Source organism: Patiria miniata, unplaced genomic scaffold (genome assembly GCF_015706575.1).
Source record: "Patiria miniata isolate m_02_andy unplaced genomic scaffold, ASM1570657v1 HiC_scaffold_4, whole genome shotgun sequence".
Classification (NCBI taxonomy): domain Eukaryota; kingdom Metazoa; phylum Echinodermata; class Asteroidea; order Valvatida; family Asterinidae; genus Patiria; species Patiria miniata.
In genome coordinates, this window is record NW_024037071.1 from 3,137,358 (window position 1) to 3,159,040 (window position 21,683).

The 21,683-nt window shown below is 39.5% G+C and overlaps 2 protein-coding genes across 3 annotated transcripts; one reads left to right on the top strand and one right to left on the bottom strand.

Moving 5' to 3' along the window:
* Positions 1 to 64: 64 nt before the first annotated feature.
* LOC119739908 (DENN domain-containing protein 10-like) lies at positions 65 to 5,948 on the top strand. The gene is made up of 7 exons (XM_038215040.1): positions 65 to 145; positions 774 to 970; positions 1,519 to 1,747; positions 2,208 to 2,319; positions 2,923 to 3,134; positions 3,591 to 3,685; positions 4,043 to 5,948. The coding sequence occupies exons 1-7, from the start codon at positions 106 to 108 to the stop codon at positions 4,220 to 4,222; spliced, it is 1,065 nt and encodes a 354-aa protein (XP_038070968.1). The 5' UTR covers positions 65 to 105; the 3' UTR covers positions 4,223 to 5,948.
* Positions 4,629 to 20,056, bottom strand: LOC119739907 (peroxisome proliferator-activated receptor delta-like). Of its 2 annotated transcripts, XM_038215038.1 has the most exons (7): positions 19,851 to 20,055; positions 18,584 to 18,702; positions 10,972 to 11,090; positions 9,974 to 10,124; positions 9,163 to 9,386; positions 8,572 to 8,965; positions 4,629 to 8,133 (listed from the first exon to the last, which is right to left on the bottom strand). In XM_038215038.1, the coding sequence occupies exons 2-7, from the start codon at positions 18,642 to 18,644 to the stop codon at positions 7,886 to 7,888; spliced, it is 1,197 nt and encodes a 398-aa protein (XP_038070966.1). In that variant the 5' UTR covers positions 18,645 to 18,702; positions 19,851 to 20,055; the 3' UTR covers positions 4,629 to 7,885. The 2 variants fall into 2 exon arrangements, with proteins under 2 accessions (XP_038070966.1, XP_038070967.1); XM_038215039.1 differs by lacking the exon at positions 18,584 to 18,702 and having other exon boundaries at positions 19,851 to 20,056.
* Between the last annotated feature and the right edge of the window lie 1,627 nt (positions 20,057 to 21,683).

Here is a 21,683-nt window from a genome sequence, read left to right on the forward strand (position 1 = left end):
CAATGGGATATTGTCTCTGCTTTATACATAATTTTATTAAATGATTTGAACTTCTCTTTATGCAAGATGAATTTTGTTAATTGAACGAGGCTGTACTAAATCAAGATGGCGGCGCTCATAGACCTTTTTGCTGCGGGTTTGATGGGTAAGAAAAACCACTTTATTCGACGCACTTACCAACGCTTTTAATTTCTTGGCCTCCCAAGTTTTATTCCATAGACAATTCTGTTTATAACGAAATCTTTGTTTTTAGTATTACCTCATTATAAGCTTTACAAATGGTACCAACTAACTGCCAACTTAAATGTGGGCGGGGCGAGACGAATATTCAACATGTTGCAATGACTTGACATTAGCGTGTTTGGAGGGGGCTACTTTTTAGGGAAGTGAAAACTGCGCATGAAGGTTTATTTTAAGATTTTTTTGAAAGAATGTAGTATCTAGATGCCACTTCAGCGGTTGTGTACAAAGTCTGTGGAGAGTCAAGACATTTTCTAAAGTATTTCCTAACAAAATTGGAAATGTTTCTCAAAATCTCAGTCCCAGATTCATGTCTTTTCAACATTTTGGCGATGACTGACCTCTATTGAGATGATATATGATGAAAAAAGTGGCGTCAGGATGCAACATTTTTTTCCATCCAATTCTGTATTTTGAATTGAGATAGCTTTCTCTGTTGTTTTGCACCAAAATAATTGCATATTATTATAATGCAGCATAGGCAAGTTTATCTGTTTCTCTAACAATAAAAAGACTTTGTTTTTCAATTTCAGAGAAGGATGTCAACTCCGACGTGCTGTGGGTGTGGTCATATCCGGTTGTAACTGCCAAACAGCGAGAGCTTATCCAGAGAAAAGGATGTCTTAGCACCAACAATAGCGCCATCGTGCCATACGTGTACGGCCAGCACAACAGACAATGGTTCTACATCCGGACTGAAGAAGTAAATGACGCACCAGCCCTTGCCAAGGTACTCAGATTCATTCAATTGTTGACCTCCAACTGTGCCTCCCCTCACACTCCCCCCAAAAAGTGAGGGCGTTACGGAAGCTTTTCCTTTGAGCGGTTTAGGCTCCCAAAAAAACATGACCAATCTCATTGTGTACTGTATGAGCATTCTAGGTACATACTAGTCACTCTGCAAACGTGTGATCGAGCCCTCAAATCCGATTTTGCTTGTTCTATGTGTATAAGCAGTTTTTGTGTCTAATTTTACCCTATAGAAAAAGGTGCAAGGCCAAATCACAGCAATTTTGCAGATCAGTCTTCATTTATGTTTTTGTTGTTTATATTTTAAAGTACCTGTTAATTTGGGTTAAATACGGTTTCTGTATTGTGCTCCTTCCATGCGTTTGCATCTTTGTGGAAATTGTCGCATGGGGCATGCTTCCCTTCATCTAATGATCTGCTCTCCTTCAAAATGAAGTTAAAATCTGCTTATCATAATTATTAATGTTATACTCCGAACAAAGAAGCTGCATAATGAATCTAAGAGTTTGAGGCATCTACTGTTGTCAGGTCAAGAGTTTCTCGCTCGTGCTGCTGACGAGAGACTTCAACCCAGAGAAGTACAGCTTACTGAGTAAGATCCTGTGCCAGGCCTACATGACGTCGGGAAACCCCACCTCCATGTTGGAACACTACCTGTCGGTGGTCACCAAGGGAAGCTGTCTGAGCGAAGACAACGGCATGTTCCAGGTGCAGGACTTTGACATGAGGAAAGCATTTGCAGCAGCTTCAGTGAAAGGTAGTTCGAACAAAAAGCAGTTCTTTTAAACATGAACGATCCGATCCCTCTTGTCAAAGTTTTTCCAGAGCATCTGCTAGAAAATTCTTTCTTCCTTCAGAATTCACCTCTGTACTTGAGCCCTATTGTGTGACACCGAGTCCCATGTATTTTTGGCTGCTACTTTAGCTTTACTTTTAAGTAATACCTGCCGCAATGCTGCAAAATCCTGCAAAACCTGGTAGATTGTTAGTTGTTATTTTGGGGACCTATTCAAATAGTCAGAATTGTTTATAACTGTTGTGTGCATTTTTTAAAAACGTTTTCAAGAAGGTTTTTTTCCACAGACTTAAATTCTGTTCATTGGAATGAGTATTTTGATTCTCTTTTTTTCTTCTAGAGTATCCCTTTTCCTCAAATGACCATCCTTCTAAAAGATTTTTTTTGTTTTTCTTTCCAATTTGTAAATGACATATTGCAGATGTGATAAATAAGTTTGAGATGGAGTCTATTCTGATCTACACTGCGTTACTACTGAAGAAACGCATAGCCGTCTACCACTCCAAAGTAGAAGACCTGTTGCATTTCGTAAGGTAATCTGGCCTGGAATGGTTGGACATTTGAATCATTAAACAGCACAACCATTACGGGTAAACAACTTGATCCATTGATATTGCTGGAATGTACATCTCCCCAATGCGAAAACATCCTCAAAAGTCGTTGATTGCTGTACTCACTGCTCCATCAGATTCGTATCTGCCAGCAGACCCCAAGCAAATGTTGTTGTCTAACGGTAAGAGGTCCAGGGATGTAGTCAAGTCCATCACAAGTCCCTGCAAGTCCATCACAAGTCCTCCAGTCCCAATTCAACTCACAAGCTATTCAAATGAGCTTTGACAAAAGCATACCTCTGTTATTTGTTCATCCACTGTTACTTGTGACTGGACTTGTTATTTGGCTTGTGATTTATTTGTGACTTGCCTTGTGATGGACTTGTGATGAACCAGACTACCTCTCTTAAGAGGTATACACTTGCGAGCAAGATGCTGTGGGTTCAAGTCCCGCCCATGTAAACTTGTGAGTTTTTCAAACAAAACAAATGAAGAGCATTGAGCATATAGTGCTTGTAAAGTTACTTCAGTCAAGGGCAACAGCCAGTACTTCATATACTATTCTTGTTTTGTCCAAATCCACAGAGCGCTGCCTTGCCTGGTATGGCACAGGCAGAACTGGTCCCTCCTCTACCCCTACATGGACTTGGAGTCAGAGGACGAGATCCAAGAACTTAAAAGCACCTCGTCCTACGTCGCAGGCTTCACTAATGAAGCTATAGAGAGCAGGACGGACCTGTTTGATCTCTTTGTCAACATTCCCTCTGCTGAAATCACTGTCGCTCCTAATGCTAAAGGTACAGAGTGCTCTGTGCATTGGTAAACCCTAATCCTCCAAGATCTTTAAAAATTCTACCAGGTTCTAGAGGAAGTTTTCAGGATTAAGGAAAGGTAGATCCCAACCTTTATAACTTTACATTAGACTTGATGGCCCTTCAATAAAAGTTGAAGAACAAACAGTTTACCACAGGGTTCCTGCACAGTGGCTGATTGTCAATGATTTATAGAGTTTGTTTGGGGAGTTAGGGTTTCAGTTCCAAAGCTGCTGCTATTCCGAATTCAGCCAATTGTGAAAAACAAACCATCCTGTTTTCAGTCATTTCTACTTAGTCACTATTCATGTGCATAGAAATAGTAACACACCAATGGAAATCGCCATGCAGATACAATTACTTGCTGATTTTACAGGCCAAGGGTCTACGTGGTAGGCATGACTGCCCTGCTTATGTTGGTTTTGTTTTTTCTTTCTTTAGAGTATTTTGCCATGGGGAAGCTGCATAAAGACATCGCCCAAGTCATGGTCAGTAGCGCCCAGGATGAAGCAGTCAGCAATAAGCAGACTATCGTGGTGAGTTTTACAACCGTGGGGGCAAACGTGCATTTACTAACATAGACTTTGGCTTTCAAAATACAAATGACCAGAGGGTAGGTTTGGACCCAATAGACCTTTATCATGCTGCCACCATTTCAGTCATGTTCCCTGTATCCAATAACAGTACTGAATGATGGTTTTTTTTTGTTCAAAAAGGAACCAGATTATTTTTTCCTTCCAGCCTCGCTTTGGTTCCGTTGATTTGAATGGGAAAAAAATCAAGATGGCCGCAACATGATAATGGTCTGTTGGTCTGGTACCAGCTCTACTAAGCCTGCCTAGTCTTGTTTCAAGCCAATAGAGGGCTCTATATTTACATACCTTTTCTTCCAGGATATTTCCAACAAGACTATGGAATTAATCAACAACCTCAAGTCCCTCAGCGACTCTGGTCCAGACGGTGATGGTGCGGGTAAAGTGAGCATCGAGGCTCTGCGGGAACGCAAAATGCCACCGGCCACTGAAAACTTCCTGTTCAGTCTCGCTGCTGCTGAAGGACTGGCGCAAGTCTAGGACACATCGGGCATTTCCTTAACTACAAGTTGCCATTAAAAAATGGGAATTTTGTATTTGCATATGTGTGTAGTTAAGCAATTAATATTTAGAAATGGAAGCAAAAGAATAAAATAAACTACATTCTTCAGCTTTTTTTTTTAATACTTGCCAAATTGTGTGCTCAGGTGAGTATAGTAAGAATCAAGCTATGGTCATAAGTTCGCCAGGCAGCTTTGTTTTGTGTGGGGATGTAAAAATATGTGTTGTTGAGTCTCAGAAGAAACCATCTAGGTAAGTTTCAGGCTTGTACAACTGCCATAACTTTCCTTGGAACTTGTAACTCTTAACACTCGTTGTATGGATATTCAACAAGAAATTGTTAAATCCGCAAAACAAACCAATTTTCCAGATCTCCATACAAGAATTTTTTCTGTAAATTTATTGCCAATATATAAAACATTTGTGTATAATTTCGTGAACAGCAACAATATAACATTTACATTCCACCGTTATGAAATCAGTTTACCACCTCTGTCTTTGGATCTTTGCTGTAGTTTTGAACATTGCTAAAAACTAGAATGCATAGTTTAATGACATATAAGGAAATAACTTCTAGAAAGACTACTGTACATATATATATATACTGGAAAATTTGGAAAGCATTACCCATGCGAAGTCTGTACAAAGTTGTCATGTTAAAAAGAAGCACCACGATACATTGCAAAATTTGCCGAACCTTCAAAGATAAACAATCCTCTATTTTTACTTTTTTTATGTACAGCTGTAATGCAGACCCACATGTAGTTAACAGCAGAAGGAAAAGTTTCTTTTGTTTTTCAAATGACAAGTTGTTTATAACTGTTTTCAATTATAAAGCTTGGACCATTGATGTTAACCAGAAAGGTTTGACTCTTGAGTTGCAGCATCACGTCCATAAAACTAAGCCATAACTGATATTGTTTATTAGAAAGTAAAAAGAGACGATAATGATGCAAACTGTTTCTGAGCAGGCTATGTCTTTGTTATATTTAAACAATATGCCTTTGTATGTTATACAAATAATACATGTTTATGAGTGCAATGGTAAGAATAATTTTATGACGTGTCAGATGGAGCGTTTCATTTCACGAGGTGAAACCGAGTGTAATGAAACATTCCATCTGTCACTGAATGAAATTATTCTTTCCATTGCAAAAAATGTAAAACATTGATTTTTATTTTATACACCACCTGAATAAATCCTCGTCATCTGATTGGTCAGAACCACCAATTGTGTGACCGTGCAATGGAAGTTATATTTACTGTTGAATGGAACTTCTATTTTTGCAATGCGGCCGTGCCATGTGTTTTGATGAATCTTTCAATGACACGTTATCAACAACTAACCAATCAGATGACGGGGTTTTATTCAAATGTTGTATAAAATGAAATGTCATGAATTGTTTTCTCAAGAAAAATGTGTACATGTAACTCAGTATTATCTTGTAACAATCTAACATATCACTAAATCATCTTATTCTTTCTTCAGCATAACACAAAAATAATAAATGTCATTACTAAATGTGATTAAAGGCTTACACTGAAAGAGGCTAAAATTAATAGAAAAATACTTCTTTTTGTACAACTTTTGTTATATCTACAAAAATAAATGATATATATACATTTAATGCTGTAAATACACACTGTGATTAGAAAAATTATGTTTTGTATTAAAAATTGGAAAAATAAAAAAATCATTCCAAAATGTACGCTTTGGTTTCAAATTCTGAATCGATCTTTGGAAAAACAGGTCCCGGCGACGGGGTAATCAATTTTTATGCGACTTGAATAAAGGTAGAGATTGCACTCTACAATCCTTTTATTCACATACGTACATACTTGTACAAACGCTCGGGGTATACATGTACAATACAAAAATTTGCTGATCCAGGCCGAGCAACCCGATGGCGCAGTGGAAAAGCACAGCTCATAGTATCAATGTTGCTGCATCGATTCCCGTCTAGGATTTCACTTTCTCCTTTTTTTCCCAACAGTTTTCAATTTTTTCCCCATATAACATTTAAGTGGGATCCTAATTTTATCGTGGGAAATTCCTCTTTCTTTTCTGAATCATGGCTTCGGAGGATTGTTTTTTTAACCCTAACTCCCTAGCATGATTTATTAGGAACCATACCCATCCTGGCAAATTCCAACACCATATGGGAAACTGCATGCACATATTTCTGACTTTGTTTCTGGAGGTGTGCCAACCCAATGTAAAAGACTGTCAGTTTAGGGGCACTGTACCCATCCTGACAGATTCCAACAAAACATGCTGTTGGGGTTTGATGGGTTGAGTTCTGTTAGGGTTAAAGGAGGTAAAGTCTGAAATTTCATTAGGCCTACGTGAACAACATGAATAATAGTCTCCACTCGAGAATGGGGATAAAACCTTTCTCCCATAGGAAAGTACACAGTGTATCCCCTCACTGCAATGTAAAGAAAAATGTGCGTCGTTGCATATAAATGTAATTTTTTATTCTTTTTTTTTAACATGTTGGCATACTTGCAAATGCAATAAGCCTCTGTACTGATGACGTCACACTTTGTTTACATGTGCACTTTCCTATGGAGCCAGTGTGACTATGGACAGGGTGTGACGTCATCAGTACATAGGCTTATTACCACATGTACACTGTGACACGCTGTAATCTTTCCCTCTCCATTCTTTCCCTGTACATATTGCACAGAGCAATTTGTCATTGTAAGATCTAAAACTTTTCAACCAACTGGTTAAAAAATTAGTTCATCGTACATGCTCACATCAGTCTTCTAAATATGTGACACTTGCGGACAAAAAAAATACGAACTTACCACACACCTGCAAAGAAAAATAAATAAAACCCTGCCATAAAGAGCAAACATTTCCTCAAAAGAAATTCATTTCCTGAAAAAAAAGTGAATGTGAGTCTGCAAATTGAAAAGTAATTAACAACTGTTGATAGCTGTGATGTGGGATATGCCGTTTTAACACCCAAAGGGGTTAAAAACGACATATTGCACATCACACCAGTCAACAATTGTTCTGTTATATCATGCCATTAAGTCAAAAAAGATAAATAGTTGTAACTTCAAAACTAAGCAAGAAATAAATTGCATCAGTGCGGTGTAACCTTTGATAACTGCAGGCTTTCCTACCGGACACGAGACTGAGCGGTTGAAGTTCTTTGTCCAGTTGTGAGCGCGTGGGCAGGCCCTACACGCACGCGCAAAGTGCGCAATTTATATGCAGCGCAGTGTATATGAGGTTATATGGAACGCAGTGTATATGAAGTAAAAGTTTATTTTTACAAGCTGGACACGTGACCGTTCTAGACCAATGAAATTACAGTACCCAAGCACAAGATATAACACCACGTCTTATCTCCTGAGAAATGTAAAGCCTTTATGTAACAATGTCTAAAAAAGTTTTTAAAAAGTATTAATATATATATATATATTTATACCAAAAAAGACTGGCAATTGTGAAAAGTTGCTTAGCCAAAATGCTTAGCATAATAATCTTTGGTTTAACACACTTCATTGGTGACTGCGCAATCCTCAAAACGATACCTAAAACACTTCCTTTTTAAGCTGTAGCCAGTATTACAATACCTCATACATATTCATGAGTAAGAGGCAACAATAAAAAGTAGTTATGGATCATAATCCATAGACTTCCATCATGAGCGGGGTGGGCCCGTTGTAGCGGGGGTCGTCCAGCAGCATCAGCTGCTGGATCTGCTGGACGTGCTCCAGCTTGAGTTGCCGCAGGTCTACCAGACGGGACAGGAGGCGGGGCAGGACCAGCGGGTTGCCGTGGTGATTCTGCTGCACCTCCCACTCCAACGCCTCCAGGATCACCTCCTGGAACTTCTCCACTTCCTCCCGCTGGGTCAGGTCGTCCCGATCTGCCAGGGAAGACAAAAAAATTGTATCATAAATGATTTTTTTTTTTACAACCAAGGTACTGTTTTAGTTCCAATTCTTTGGTCATTCTTCTTGTGTTTCAGTAATTTAAAGACACTTGGAATGTGAAATTTAAAAATTAAAAACATGTATTTTGCATGACATCGTTGGCAAAATAACTTGCCTGCCATGTACAAACCTCATTATGTTTGTCACTGCAGGGGTATACAAGCTATGTGTTATTTGCCAATGGACCTTGCACCCCATTGTTGAGGCCAGTTCATACAAATGTCAACCAAGTTTGATATGAAGAAACGTTAACAGCAAAATGCATCAGAGTTGAATTGGTGAAATGATCTTTTACGACTTTGTCATAAACCTTGCCATGACGTCAACTATTCTTTAATCTTGCTTCCTTCCCCACTGGTGCTTTGGCTTACCAGGAGCTGCCAGGGCCAGCACGCAAAACAGCGCAAGCTCCTTCTCCGTCAGGTTCAACTTCTTCATCTTCTCAAAGAACTTGAACTTGTCCTCGAAGAATATGGTGTCCAGGTCTTCCAGCAGCCTCTTCTTGAAGTAGACGCCGCCCGAGGGGAACCAAAGCCCGTCGGCCATGTAGCGGGAGGCCGTGGCGATCATGGCGATCTCGAAGCCCGCGTGCTTGAGCAGCGAGACCTGGTCATTGATATCCAGCGAGCGGAACTCCGGCAGCTTCTTGGCGAACTGGGCCAGGCTCTCGATGGCCGTCTGCAGGGCGTTGCGCAGGAAGGCCGCGATGTCGTCAATGTCTGTCAGCTCCCGCATGGGCCGTGTGTCGATGTCAATATTTACTTCCTGGATGTTTTTTTTCAAAAGTAAAAAAATTAAAACACAATGGGTTGTATGCTATGCAATCAAGTCATCATAAGTGATGGTAACTCAAACATACTGGAGTCGTGTGGCCGATTCAAATTTGATAAAGCTGTGGGTACCGCAATCAATATATTTTCCAAATGGCACTTTTTTAATGACTGATATCAGGTCTTTTTTACCTCGATAACACCGAGTCTCTCTTCCTTGAGCTTGTTGGTCCTTGCCTCCAGCGTCGGGTGGAAGCTCATGGCCCAGATGTCCTTGTAGGCCTGGTGGATCCGCTCTGTCAGCTCTCGCAGCTCGGCCCGTCTCTTGTCCTCCTCGCTGGCCTCGTGCTCCTCGTGGGTCAGCTCCTCCATGAGGCGCAGGCGCTCCTCGCGAGGCATCCGGCCAAACCTCGAGGCTGTAGAAGGATTATCACAAAAGCATTTCTTGGAGGAAAACTTATAATTGCAGCGAGACCTCCAATGGCCAACTTATTACGTAAATGGTTCTTGTCAGTTCAAATGTGAAACAAAATGTTTTCTCAAATCTGTCTACTCTTGAAATAATACCAGACAACAGACAAAAACATTGAAGGGAAGAAAAAAAACGAACAAGAAAATGGCAATATTTATGAAAGTTTTGGTTATTAAGTAAACAACATTCATATTTATTTGCTGCTGACTGACAGAACCTCAGAAATATTTTTGCTGGTACCAGGTACAAAATTTACGCAGTCTGCAAACTGAAAAGAAAATCTAGCGCTCTCAAAAATGCGCAATGATTCCATCGACACATCCAAATTGTGAGTTCTTGATACATAGAGGTCAAGGAAAACGCTTATAAATTACACAGAATTAAATTTTTTCGAGTAGTATTTCCTTTATTGCAAATTTTCACAGAGAGGTGGTGATATTAACAAAATTTGCGCGATGTGGTCACTGAAAGTAGCGAGGTGGGCCGCCTCGCATTTGAATGGGCAGGGGAAACACTGCTTTTATGACATACCATCATGTGACATGCCGACTGCAATGCACTTTTGGAAGCGACAATACTGGCACTTGTTCCTTGTAGACAAGCTGATTTTGCATGGCTTGGTCTTGGAGTACGGGCACGGCTTGTACTGAAGCTTCATGCGGTGGGTCCGACGGAAGAAACCCTGAAAAGGCAAATGGTCATGAAAGTTAAACTGAAGCCGTCGAAACTACTCAATGTTAATACCACAAGAAGTAAGTTCGGGGAGAGCCATCAGTCGACTAGTGGTTGATTTGTGATCAACGGGGAGTCAGGTTGGCACAGTGGTTACTGTCCTCGCGCCCTAGGTTGATTTTTGTCCTGATCCACATGTAGAACCATGACTCCTGAACCATGACTCGTGAATAAGACTCGTGAATAAGAAATAAAGGGTGGCTGCAGGGTAACTGCACACCTGCAAAAAAACTGACATTTTGTCAGGCCACAAAATCAAACTATATAAATTTAACAACTGAACATGGCCGAATTGTTTTTTGGTCGATGTTTCACTCAAAAGTGAATAACTTTTGTACTGCAATTTATTTTCAATTTCAGTTTCAATAGCAACATTTATTTCAATACTTTCCAGATGTAAATCCGATTAGGTTTGCCAAAAAAAAGAAGTAAAAATACATAGCTGAAATTGTAAATGGCTACAGATATTAAAGGGGCGGGGGGGGGGGGGGGTGAAACTTATGGTACTGTTCATATAAGCCAAAGCTTGTAAGAAAAACAGCCTTAATCAGCGTGAAAGGTGACCGAGTTGTTCCTTCTCCAATCCTACAATGTACAAACTATTTCAAAATCTCCAGGTGGAGTTTACAGGCAGGCAACTGGGAATTTAGAAAAAAACGAGGCAATTCCAAACTACCCAAGACTTTGCACAGTGTTTTTTCTATTTGTAATGGCATTCATGTGAAGTTACGAGGAGGAAATCAGTGGATCAGAGGAAAAGTTGCACGCCCAAGTTTGAAGTATTCCATTCTTTTTACCTTGCAACCTTCGCAGGAGTGGACACCATAATGAAAGCCCGAGGCCTTGTCACCGCAGATCCGACACTTCAACGGCAGGTCCATGTTGTCCAGTGAATAATGCTTGCCTGGCTCATGACCTGCAAAGGAAAACGTGAACATGCCTCATTTTGTGATGTTGTTCACATAGGACCATCTCAGATAGAGTGTACTAGCCATGAAAATATAAGGCAGCCGGGGAGAAAGCACTTGCTCCAGCGAAACGAGAACAAAGTCACCTGGTATCACTCTCCACTGACTTGCTCATTTCGTATGCACAATTCTCTTAACAAAATTGCCTTTACTTTGCTGAAATTATTTCATGAGACGTAACATTACTGTATCAGTACTGCTGTTTATCAATATGAATTTTTACGCAGTTTTTTCCCGCATTTTAGAGATATCAAAATACAAAACTACTTTAATTAACTAATTTTATTTGTGGGTACAGCCTGCAGGGAGCAAAAAAATGCTTAGTTCACTGAAAAAAAGTGCCCCCAACTTCAGAAGTGATTTTTTTCTGTAATAGTTTATAAATCTTTTTGTCTGTTTCATTTTAGCTCGAAATCAGTCACAAAATTAATATTGTAAAAATAACAATCTCTAAAGCCATTTACACAATGGACTTATCAACTTATTTTTCTGTGCCACTCTATCCTGGCTGCATTTGAAATTCAAGGACCCAAAGTTGGTTATAAAAACAAATCCTACATGTATCCCTCCTACATTGTAGATCTCTCAAAATCCAGAGCGAAGTTTTAAAGGAATTTGCAGGACTGAGGAAGATAGGGCCAAACGACTAGTTTTGTAGTTTCCTCCCATGCATGAAGTGGGGAATTTTGGAAGTTTCTGAGCAAAACTACAAGTACCTTGGGAGAAATTTTACATCAACATTAATTACAAGTTCGTCTGGTTTGTTTTATTTCTTTTGTACATGTCTTCTGCAGTTCACTATCCAAGACCATCCAGTACTGCCATATAATATGCAGCAAATTGGAGTCAAACAGATTGAGTTCCTTGAATCAAGAATTTTCAATGACACACTGTGTTTGTGGAAGGTATAAGGTCCATTACTATTGTCATGGAGGTACGGACAAAAAGTTGGCATGCTTGCAGAAGGGCTTAATTAATGAAGCCACACGATCTGACCATATACATTTTCTGACTCATCCATGAAATAAAGAATTGCGAACAAGGCAGGTTTAGGCAGCAGCACTGCACTGGCAATACTGATGAGTTTTAAACTGAACTGATAAATGCACATATATTTCTTGATTACAACCCATCTTCTTAAAAATGTACTGTTTGCATTGCTTTTGAGTTTCACCACAAAAAAATAGATTTCGTTTTAAATTGGGATTTCGCTAGAAATACAAAAGTTCTTCGCTTCTGAATGAGACATCAACTGAAAAAAGTAGCTACGTTAAGTTACAGAATGATGTATCTGGGTAGTTTTTCCCTTCAAATTTCCCATTATTTTTGAATTTTTTTTATTTTTTGAATTTTTTTTTTTTTGGGGGGGGGGATATTGACATGATTGAGGTAGAATTGTTGAGGCTAGGAAGTAAAGTTTAAAATCCATTAAGTACATGTTATGGCATTTTCATTACCCTCAAAAAGCCCATTCCACAGTCAAATAAACAAGTTAACATTGTTCACCATCTAGCATTCAAAAGAATTTACATTTGTACGAATGGTACAAGGTATGTCGGAATTTTGAAAAATTGGTGGCAAACTGTGCGAGAAAGCAAAGAATAAAAACTATGTTCAAACTAGGTTTTGCCCTTTACTGTACACTCAGTGTGTTACCTCCCGAGGGAAAGTTGGAAAAAATCACTCGGGTGGGACTCGAACCCACGACCTCCTGCTTTCTAGTGCAGATGTCTTACCACTCGACCACCGAGCTAACGGGATCGTTGGGCAAAAACTCAACATGGGTGGTTGTGATGTCAAGAAAAATGTACGGGGGCTGTGTTTCAAACCCGCCTGCCCCCCCCCCCCCCCCCCTCTCTATCTTTGTCTTCTTTTGTGGGTTATAAATATGTTGAATAATAAACAACTGTGGTCCCTGACTCTGTGTAAACTGTGAAATACCAACAGTCGGCAGTCTTCTTATCTCTACCATCCAGCAACGGAAGCTTCAAGGGAATACCGTTATTCCTCCATGGAAATACCAAGAACAGATAAAGTAAATAAAAGTAAATACATGTACAATAAAAAACCTTTTAAGCCAAAGTGGGCGGGACCAAGGTTTCAGAAAAACATCCAAACAAACAAAATTCAGTCTGGAGGTGCTTTTTTTTTAACAACTCCTAGTGGGGGTATGGTTTAGCCAACAAAAAGTATTTTGGCTGGCCATTAAAGTGACCTTTATAATACATAGATGCAAAATGTCTGAACGGTTTCTGATAAAACAAAGATTAAGTCATTCCCGTGTTTATTTTGAAAACCCTGTGTACACAGGTGGGGTAACTACCAGGCAACCGCGCAGTCACAGTGCCAGTTACACTTCGGATTTGGATTTTCTTCTTTTTTTCACGTGGGTTTTCTGTTTTTATCACATGGTGTCCAGTGTCCAGCCTTTCTTCCTTGGTTACAATTATCCTTCAGTATAAGCCATTTATCTGGAACACGTTTTTACCATATTATGACACCCTTAGGTACACTGAAGCCTTTAGTCAAACAAGCTCTCTTTTGTGGACATTTAATGCACCATAAATAATTCTCCCATTGTGATGGAAGCTTGTCTTTGTTGGCTTTAGGCAACTGCTGATCTGAATGAAATGTGTCGGTGGGTAAACACTCAATGCACTTTACAAGCACAACAGAATGTACATTTGTACCATGGAAGAAGAAAGTAGAAAAATTAATTCAATTATATCCAGTGAGCATTCCACTGCTAGACACTTCTGTCTGAGCAAAGTTAGTTCTTTCTCTTTATTTTTACAAATAAAATTTAAATCCATCCACAAAAACAAAATACTTTACATTTCTTGCATGATTTAAAAATTACAAAACCTGAAACAGCCAGTTAGACCCACAAGAATGATATTTATTTTCAATATACTTAACCCTAACCAAACTCAACTCATCAAAGCCCAACAGCAGGTGTTGTTGAAATCTGTTAGAATGGGTACAGTACCCCGAAACTGATGGTCTTTTACATTGGGTTTGGCATACCTCCAGAAACTAAGTCCACCAGTGTGTGTGTATGATTTCCCATGTGGGTGTTGGAATTTGCCAGGATGGGTACGGTTCCTTGTAAATTATGCTAGGGAGTTTAGGGTGTTAAAGAATCGTCTGTGTTCTTCAACAAAATCCTTACGAATGTTCAACTTGTATGGTTCATTTTGACGTCTGCAACCGTTTCTAGTAAAAGGTTTCACTTCGGTGTGTCTTGGGACACAAACAGATCCCCCTGCGAGTAGAAATGCTTGTAGACTATAGTTCCCTGTCCCTACGTTTTCAATACTGATGGGAAAGCGAGAACCAGTCTACCCCTTGAGAACTGAATTACATTGTTTTGTCGGGCTGCGAATAATGAGAAGTTTTCATTCCATGACTTAACTCGGGCTGATTTTTGTTTTTCATCGATGTCGCATTCAAAAGTGAATAACCTGTTTGCATTGCCACATAAATTGTTATTAAAAAAATGAATCTATTTTTGGGGGTGAAACTAAAAAAATATCACAGGTGATAACTTGACCATTCCAGTGCCGAGTACAATTCATGGAACTGCAGACCAAAACTTCTGGCATATTTTGTGGGGGATGTGGGTTGTGCCATTTGATACACTAACCATTCACCCACTGCGCCGCAATGACATGGCGTTACATCGACAATCACGCACGTACATACGTATGATGTAATCGGCATAATACACTAACAACTCCAGGAACAATCTGCTTGGTTCAACTTTTGCTTTCCGTCCACTGTCTAAACACGCTCAGGATGCGGCCGTCAACTCTCCGTGATATATTACCTCCTGGGAAAATGGCCGAGGGGCCTACGTGCGAAATCCTCCAAACGAAACAGACCACAATACTGGTCCGAGGATTTCCTGGCCTGAAAATGAACTTCCCCGTGTCCCCTGCACAACCCTCGATATTTTCACTGACCCGGATTAGCGATTGTGTAATTTCCTTGTGAAACGGCCTCCACAAAAAAAACAAAAAAACTGGCGATATATTGCCACAATTCAGTTCACTTTCATTTGACTCAGTCATAGAGTGAATTATCTTGAAAGTGAAATGTGATCAGGGCAACAGCTAAAGAAAACAAATATATTAAATTTGTTGGGGGGTTCAAAAGTTCAGGAGGTACAAATAAGGCCCCTTTTAAGTCACTTGAAAAGGGGTGGGGTTTGGGAGCAGTCAGACTATTGTTTTTACTTTTAAAGGAAATATACAATATTTGCAAACATAAAAAACTTGGGAAACTGATAAATGTGTAGCCAACCAGAACATAACAACTGGCAGGAGAGCGTAGTAGCGTACTGGATGGAATGATCCACACGATAACATCAAAAATTGGGTTAAAATTCTTTGAAAGCTCTGATATATGAGCGTATTGTGTGATTGCTTTAACTTTTAGATAACTTTTGATTTTTTTGAATGATTTTATAAAAAAAATTAAGTGATATAAATTGTGATTTAATAAATCAATGATTTAAATCAAATCATTTAAATCAAAACCCCCTGTCCAATGTTTGGTTACATTTGTTATGAAATAAACTTGGCACTAGGTACAAATTTGTCGCACAACACAAAGTACACACTCAGATCTCTACCGACATAGGCAATCACTGAAGTTTTATACTCAACACATCAAACCATTTTTGATCAAAAGAAGCTTAACAACTAGGCTATGTTCCCTTTCCTGCAAAATCTTATAAAACCCTCAAAGCATTTTAGAGGGCAACAGTTTATACATGTTATAAAACACACCACATGTTAAAAGAAAAATAAAACATGTTCAGACAATCCTAGTAAAGCTGGTCTCAGAGCACACAGGTTTCTGTTCTGATTCAGAATGACTCAAAAGTTCGTAGAATAAGCTGCAGTGGTTAACGTGTTGGACATGAAATGTCCACATTCGCCATTTGCATCGAGACTTCACTTACTGCCTGCACTTATGTATCATGAAAGTACAAGAAACAAGTTGCATCAGACTAATGCTGTGACATGATATATATGTGAGGCTTTCTGACAAATGAGGCAGAACTGGGCAGAGGTCAAAACGAGGGTTTGAAGTTATTAGGAAAGAGAATAAAATTCTCCTTACAATACTGCCATTTGATGTCCTTCAATCGGCCATTCCATTGACAAGTTATGGCATTTGAAAGTTTGCATTTATCGACATGTCAAAAAGGTAAAATACTGAGAAAAAGGCCTTTAAAGTTTCAAGTTTTATAACGGTGAAAATGAAAGCTGTTTTTCCTTAAAAACACTTTTATTCCATTTTTTTAATACTTTTTCTTGAAAACGTTTGTGGTAGACATTAGGCCACAAAAAAAAATATTCAGTCTCTGGTCAGACCAAAGTTCCAGAATTGATGTGGCGACGCGGCTTTTTTTTTTTTTTCAAGCTTGGATTGTACAGACAGGGTGGGGTACTATTTTGCTTTTTTTGGTGTCCTCAGTAACATTGGTGTCCTCCATAATTAGCCTTGGTGCCCTCGATCATTTACCTTGGTGCAATTTCCCATTCCTTAGTGCTCTTTGGTAAAAAATTTTTGAGGAGATGCGGCAATAGAGGGCGCTGTTGGAGCTACCGCAGAACATTTTGGTAAAAAAAAAGGTTGACGCGCATGATTAAAATCGACGCGCGCGCTGACCAGAGACCGACTTTTTTTTTTTTTTTGGCCTTACAAAGATTATCAATAAATCCGAAAATCCAAAAAAAATTCAACCCCATTCATTTTTCTGCCTCATTTTGTCAGAACGCCTCACATACAGCGTGTCCCAAAAAAAAGTCCTTCTCATAGACCACAGAATAATTACCAAAATCAAGTTTTATACTCAATTAAGTTTACATATTTAGAAAGCCCACTTAATTTTGTAGTTCCTGTGGAAATTTCAAAGGTCTCGCTTCATTGGTTTTGAATACACAGGCTCTTATGTAACAGCAGTGCTTTCCGGCCCATTCCAAGTTTGATAAAAAGAAATGCACACTACAGACATACCATACCTTATTCCATGCTTCACTTTTATTTCAACAACTGTGTTCTTGTTTTTGTTATTAAGTAACTAAAGTCAAGTTCATTTACTTTTTTAAATGAAAACTAATCAAAGTTCAGTTCACTGGTCGTGTTTGCTTTCACAGGGTGTGTTCCACTTAATTCAATAGGAAAGAAAGACAAGGAGAGAATCAAAGTCTATTCACAGCATTCTTATTTTAATTACAAAGTCCTGAACTTGCTCAGCTGAAGCACCTGTTCACATTTCTTATTCTTCATTCCTTCAACAAATCTGCTAAAGCTCTTACATAACACTTATTGATGAAAGCCCAAATATCTCAATACAGATCCTTCTGTTGATTTCTGTGGTAGCATTCTTATTTTAATTTCATAAGTTCGGAACTTGCTCAGCTCAAACCACCTGTTCAGATTTCTTGTTCTTTATTCTCTCAACAAATCTGCTAAAGCTCTTACATAACATTAATGATGAAAGTCCAAACATCTCCTATAAAAATCCTTCTATTGCTTTCTGTTAACCCAAACTTGGAAATACAAGAGAGGAGTGAATGCAAAAGCACTACAGTTGATTTAAGACATTTAAGGCAGTGCAGAAAATGTAGCACTGCAAACTTGGAACGGGCTGAAAAGCACTGCTGTTACATAATAGACTGTGTATTCAAAACACAGAAGTTACAAAATTATATGGGCTTTCTAAATCTGAACACTAAATTGAGAATAATACTTGATTTTGGAATTAAATTAGCAGTCTATCAGAGGGACATTTTTTTTGGGACACGCCTTGCAAACCTCCTCCCAGACCAGTGTTAGGTTGCAGACTAGTAAATAAACTGCCATAGACCCCTGTGATAAATACGCCAACTTCCAAAATTCAGGACAAATACTCTCTCCAAGGTGCTTAAGAAATACATCAAATTAAACCTTATTTCATTATCGTGCCTTTTCTGTTCAATATTTGGGGGATAGCCAATAACTTCTCAGGGGAGAAAATCCATTCAAAGATGAAACCCCCTAAAAGTACTCCTAAATCCTATCGCCACTTTGAAAAATGATACCTGCGCTCCGTTGCAAATTAGAGCAATTTTAGGCCCATATTTCATCTGGATTTCACAGAAATACAAACTAGCAGTCCTGTGCACGGCTTGCACCTTTCTTTTTTTACAAACCCTCGAGTTCATGGTCCACAAAATGTTCTAATAGCTCAAAAATTGAGGGCATGCGAATCGTGATTTGGCCGGCGTAGGCAATTTCAGCCTATTTACTGGCCTCAGTCAGTCAATTAGGTTGGTAACCAGCCTAATTCACAAGTGACAGTCGGTCGGGGAGTCAGTCAGTGAATTTTTATGAGGATATTTAAGGTTGGCACTCTGGTACCAGCAAAAATGAAGAAAAAATTTACCATTTGTACTGGACGAGGCATTTCTGTAGGAGTGTGAAAAGTTACTTTCCATGGCGCTCATCTCAAAACCAGAAGGCCTAGGAAGGTCCCACGGGCTGTTACATTCAACAAAGACCAGCCTGAAAATGAAAGCGATAAAAAAGGGTCATTCAGAATACGCAGTTACATACATCACTTTCTATTTAAATAACCAAGAATTACAATTCCTCTCTCCAATGAAATTTATTTTTCCTTGCTAACCCATAGGCCTATGGATGAAAACTGTATTCTTAATACAAATTTTCAAAAGGCCATGTTTTTGGCGATCGTGTAGTCATGGAGGAAGGTGTAGAATAGGGTAGTTTAAAATTATTGGACCTACCAAACTAGTTGGCGACATTCTCAATAAACAGGTATGGTCATAGACAGAGGGCAGGGTTTTGATTTTTTGAGGGAAATTTGGGGGTAAAATGACGATGACAGCGCGGCGATAACACGCGACCTAAAAACAAAGATGGCGATCACCGCGCGATGTACCGTGAACACGGACGGCGCGCTGAATCGCAAGGCACAAACCGCGCAGGAAAATCGTGATTTCTACCCCAAGAATCTGTTCGAAATTAAAAAATGGGTGTCATTAGAATTGAGAAAAGTCTGCTTTAGATTGTAAAGGTGATTTCTGAGCAATAATAAACACTTTTGACTCTAATTTGATCAAAACAAAACAGGGGCCTTACACTTCACGATCGCCATGTTTTTTGGGGTGCTGTTATCCCGTCTAAGTACGTAATCGGATTAACTTTGCTTATCAACGGCTGACGCTTCGCCTTCGCAACCACACGGCTGTACATATCGACTCCTAGCCCCATTCTGCGGCCACTTTACTGGACTCCTCGGAAAAAATGTATGTACAAAATGTTCTTGACTCTCCATCCATAGACTTTGTAAACAACCGCTGAATTAGTGGCTTCAGCAGGTTGCAACATTCTTTCCAAAGCAAATATTTGAAGTAGTTTTAATGGAAATTTCACGGATAACGACATTCTGGTGGACCTATAGTATTACCGACCGAGGCCCCTCCCCTGATCGCCACCCCCCCCCCCCCCCCCCCCCCCAACCTCCATGGCCGGCCGACCCCACGGCACTGCACACACCGTATAGTATACCACAGTGTACTGCCTGCCTGCCGTCCGGCCGGCCACGGCCGTCGGACCCACGGACATGCGGACATGACGGACCATTTCCAATTTTTGCGACCCAACACAGATCCGCTTATAACATCACTTACCGAGAATTTCCACAGTACAGGTAGTACGAAGCGTATAGAAATCACGTCCGTCGTGCAAGAAATGTATGTTATTTCTATTTTGTCGGTCGTGTTGCGCTGAAAATAAGATGAGTGGTCCTTCGCAACATACACACGGATGTCAGCTGGGCGAGCGACATGCATCGATCGCGCACACACTATTATCTTAAAATGCACACGTCTGAATTCCCATTCAGACTTCATATCAATACGCTGACTTCATTACCCAGGCGCCTTACTACTTCTCCAGGAATTGCGGAAGAGTGTAAAATTGTAATAGGGAGAAACTTCTAGTTATTTTTTATACAAACAAAAAAAGCATTGTATCTTCAACTTAAACGAATTATTTGAAAAGTTAATATTTCAATACATTATGATAGTTTTCATTTTAAGAATCGAAATTGACTTTTCATAAATTGTTTTGAATCAACTTAAATCATAATCATCACTATGAAGAAAATAGAACCGTCCTTGGATAAAACCACGCAACGACCGCCCACAGCCACATTATTACCGCGTAATAACAGGTGTAATAGATGGCGCTGTTCGAACGAACCGCGTCTCAGGGATGTTAAACTTTGATGTGCCGTCACATGGAACCGAGTACACAAATTACGAGGAAATTTTGAGCCTATTATTAACAGCAAAAATCATCAACAGTTCTACATAATTATTTTGTTATCACCTGCACAACAATTCTAGGCTCTAATAATTATAGTAGGCCTAAATCACAAGTCAAATCACAAGTATTACAGAAACAAGAGAGGCTCGAATTAATTCACGCCATAAAGTTTACTAATTTCACATTACCGTAATTTTCGGAATATAAGCCGCGCGGCGTATAAGCCGCAGTACGCAAAAATCTGCAAATTAAGATTTGAAGTCGGCGTATAAGCCGCACCGGCGTATAAGCCGCACCGACCGCAGTGGTTTCAATTTTGTAAGGCCTCCAAATTCTAGTAAAAATGCTCTGAACCAGTTCCATTTACACTACGAAAGCTATAAAAAGGGCCACAAAAGTTATATCAAATCATTCACAGTTGATACTCTTACAATAATACAAACAAATATGGAAATTGATGATGAGAAATAAACACCGGGAATTACTGCCGGCTGCCCCGTCCGGTCCCCGGCCTTAAACGTTAGCGCATAGCGCCGGCAAATGATAACATTTTCCCCCAGCACTTGAGATATGTAACCCACCGTGTGTCGTCTGACTGGAGGCTACAAATGCTGCTTTGTGGCAACAGATGCTGATTTGTTTTGTCCTAAGAATAAACAGGTCCGTTTTTAGAACAAAACGTATCAAATTGTTGTGATTACTAACGTCAAAATTCAAGTTGCGATCGTAACTTTCTTCGAAAATAGTCAACACGATGCTGAAAATTTTATGGACGAATCCATTCATTTTGTAAGGGGTGATTTTTAGCCCCTGCTTTGAGTTTTACATCGTTTCTTGAATACATTTCAAGAAAAAAAATTATATTGTGACATTGAACAACTGATTATTGAATAGAGAAATATTTGGAACTCCATAAAAAGTATTAGTTATCTTGTTTTCTGTTTTTAAACAGCAGAAATATTGGTAATTATTGTTCCCAAGAAAGGGGGGGGGGGGGGGGGAGGGGAGGGGTTGCAACCCCGCTTCTGATCTTGCTAGCTATTATTACCGAAATTGCAGATCCTCAAGTGGAGACGTTAGACTGGAGACGAAAATCGTGGGAGTTACACTTCCACGAATTATGGTAAAAATACAAAATATTCCCAATCGCTCCACATCATTATTTATACTTTCCACAATATTAGGTAGGCTAG

Coding starts and splice junctions, on each gene's coding strand:
- LOC119739908 (XM_038215040.1), top strand. CDS start 106: ATGGCGGCGCTCATAGACCTTTTTGCTGCGGGTTTGATGG. Junction 1,748..2,207: donor TGCAGCAGCTTCAGTGAAAG/GTAGTTCGAACA, acceptor GACATATTGCAG/ATGTGATAAATAAGTTTGAG. Junction 2,320..2,922: donor GACCTGTTGCATTTCGTAAG/GTAATCTGGCCT, acceptor CCAAATCCACAG/AGCGCTGCCTTGCCTGGTAT.
- LOC119739907 (XM_038215038.1), bottom strand. CDS start 18,644: ATGAGCGCCATGGAAAGTAACTTTTCACACTCCTACAGAAATGCCTCG. Junction 10,125..10,971: donor ACTCCTGCGAAGGTTGCAAG/GTAAAAAGAATG, acceptor TTGCCTTTTCAG/GGTTTCTTCCGTCGGACCCA. Junction 8,134..8,571: donor GCTGGCCCTGGCAGCTCCTG/GTAAGCCAAAGC, acceptor CTTCCCTGGCAG/ATCGGGACGACCTGACCCAG.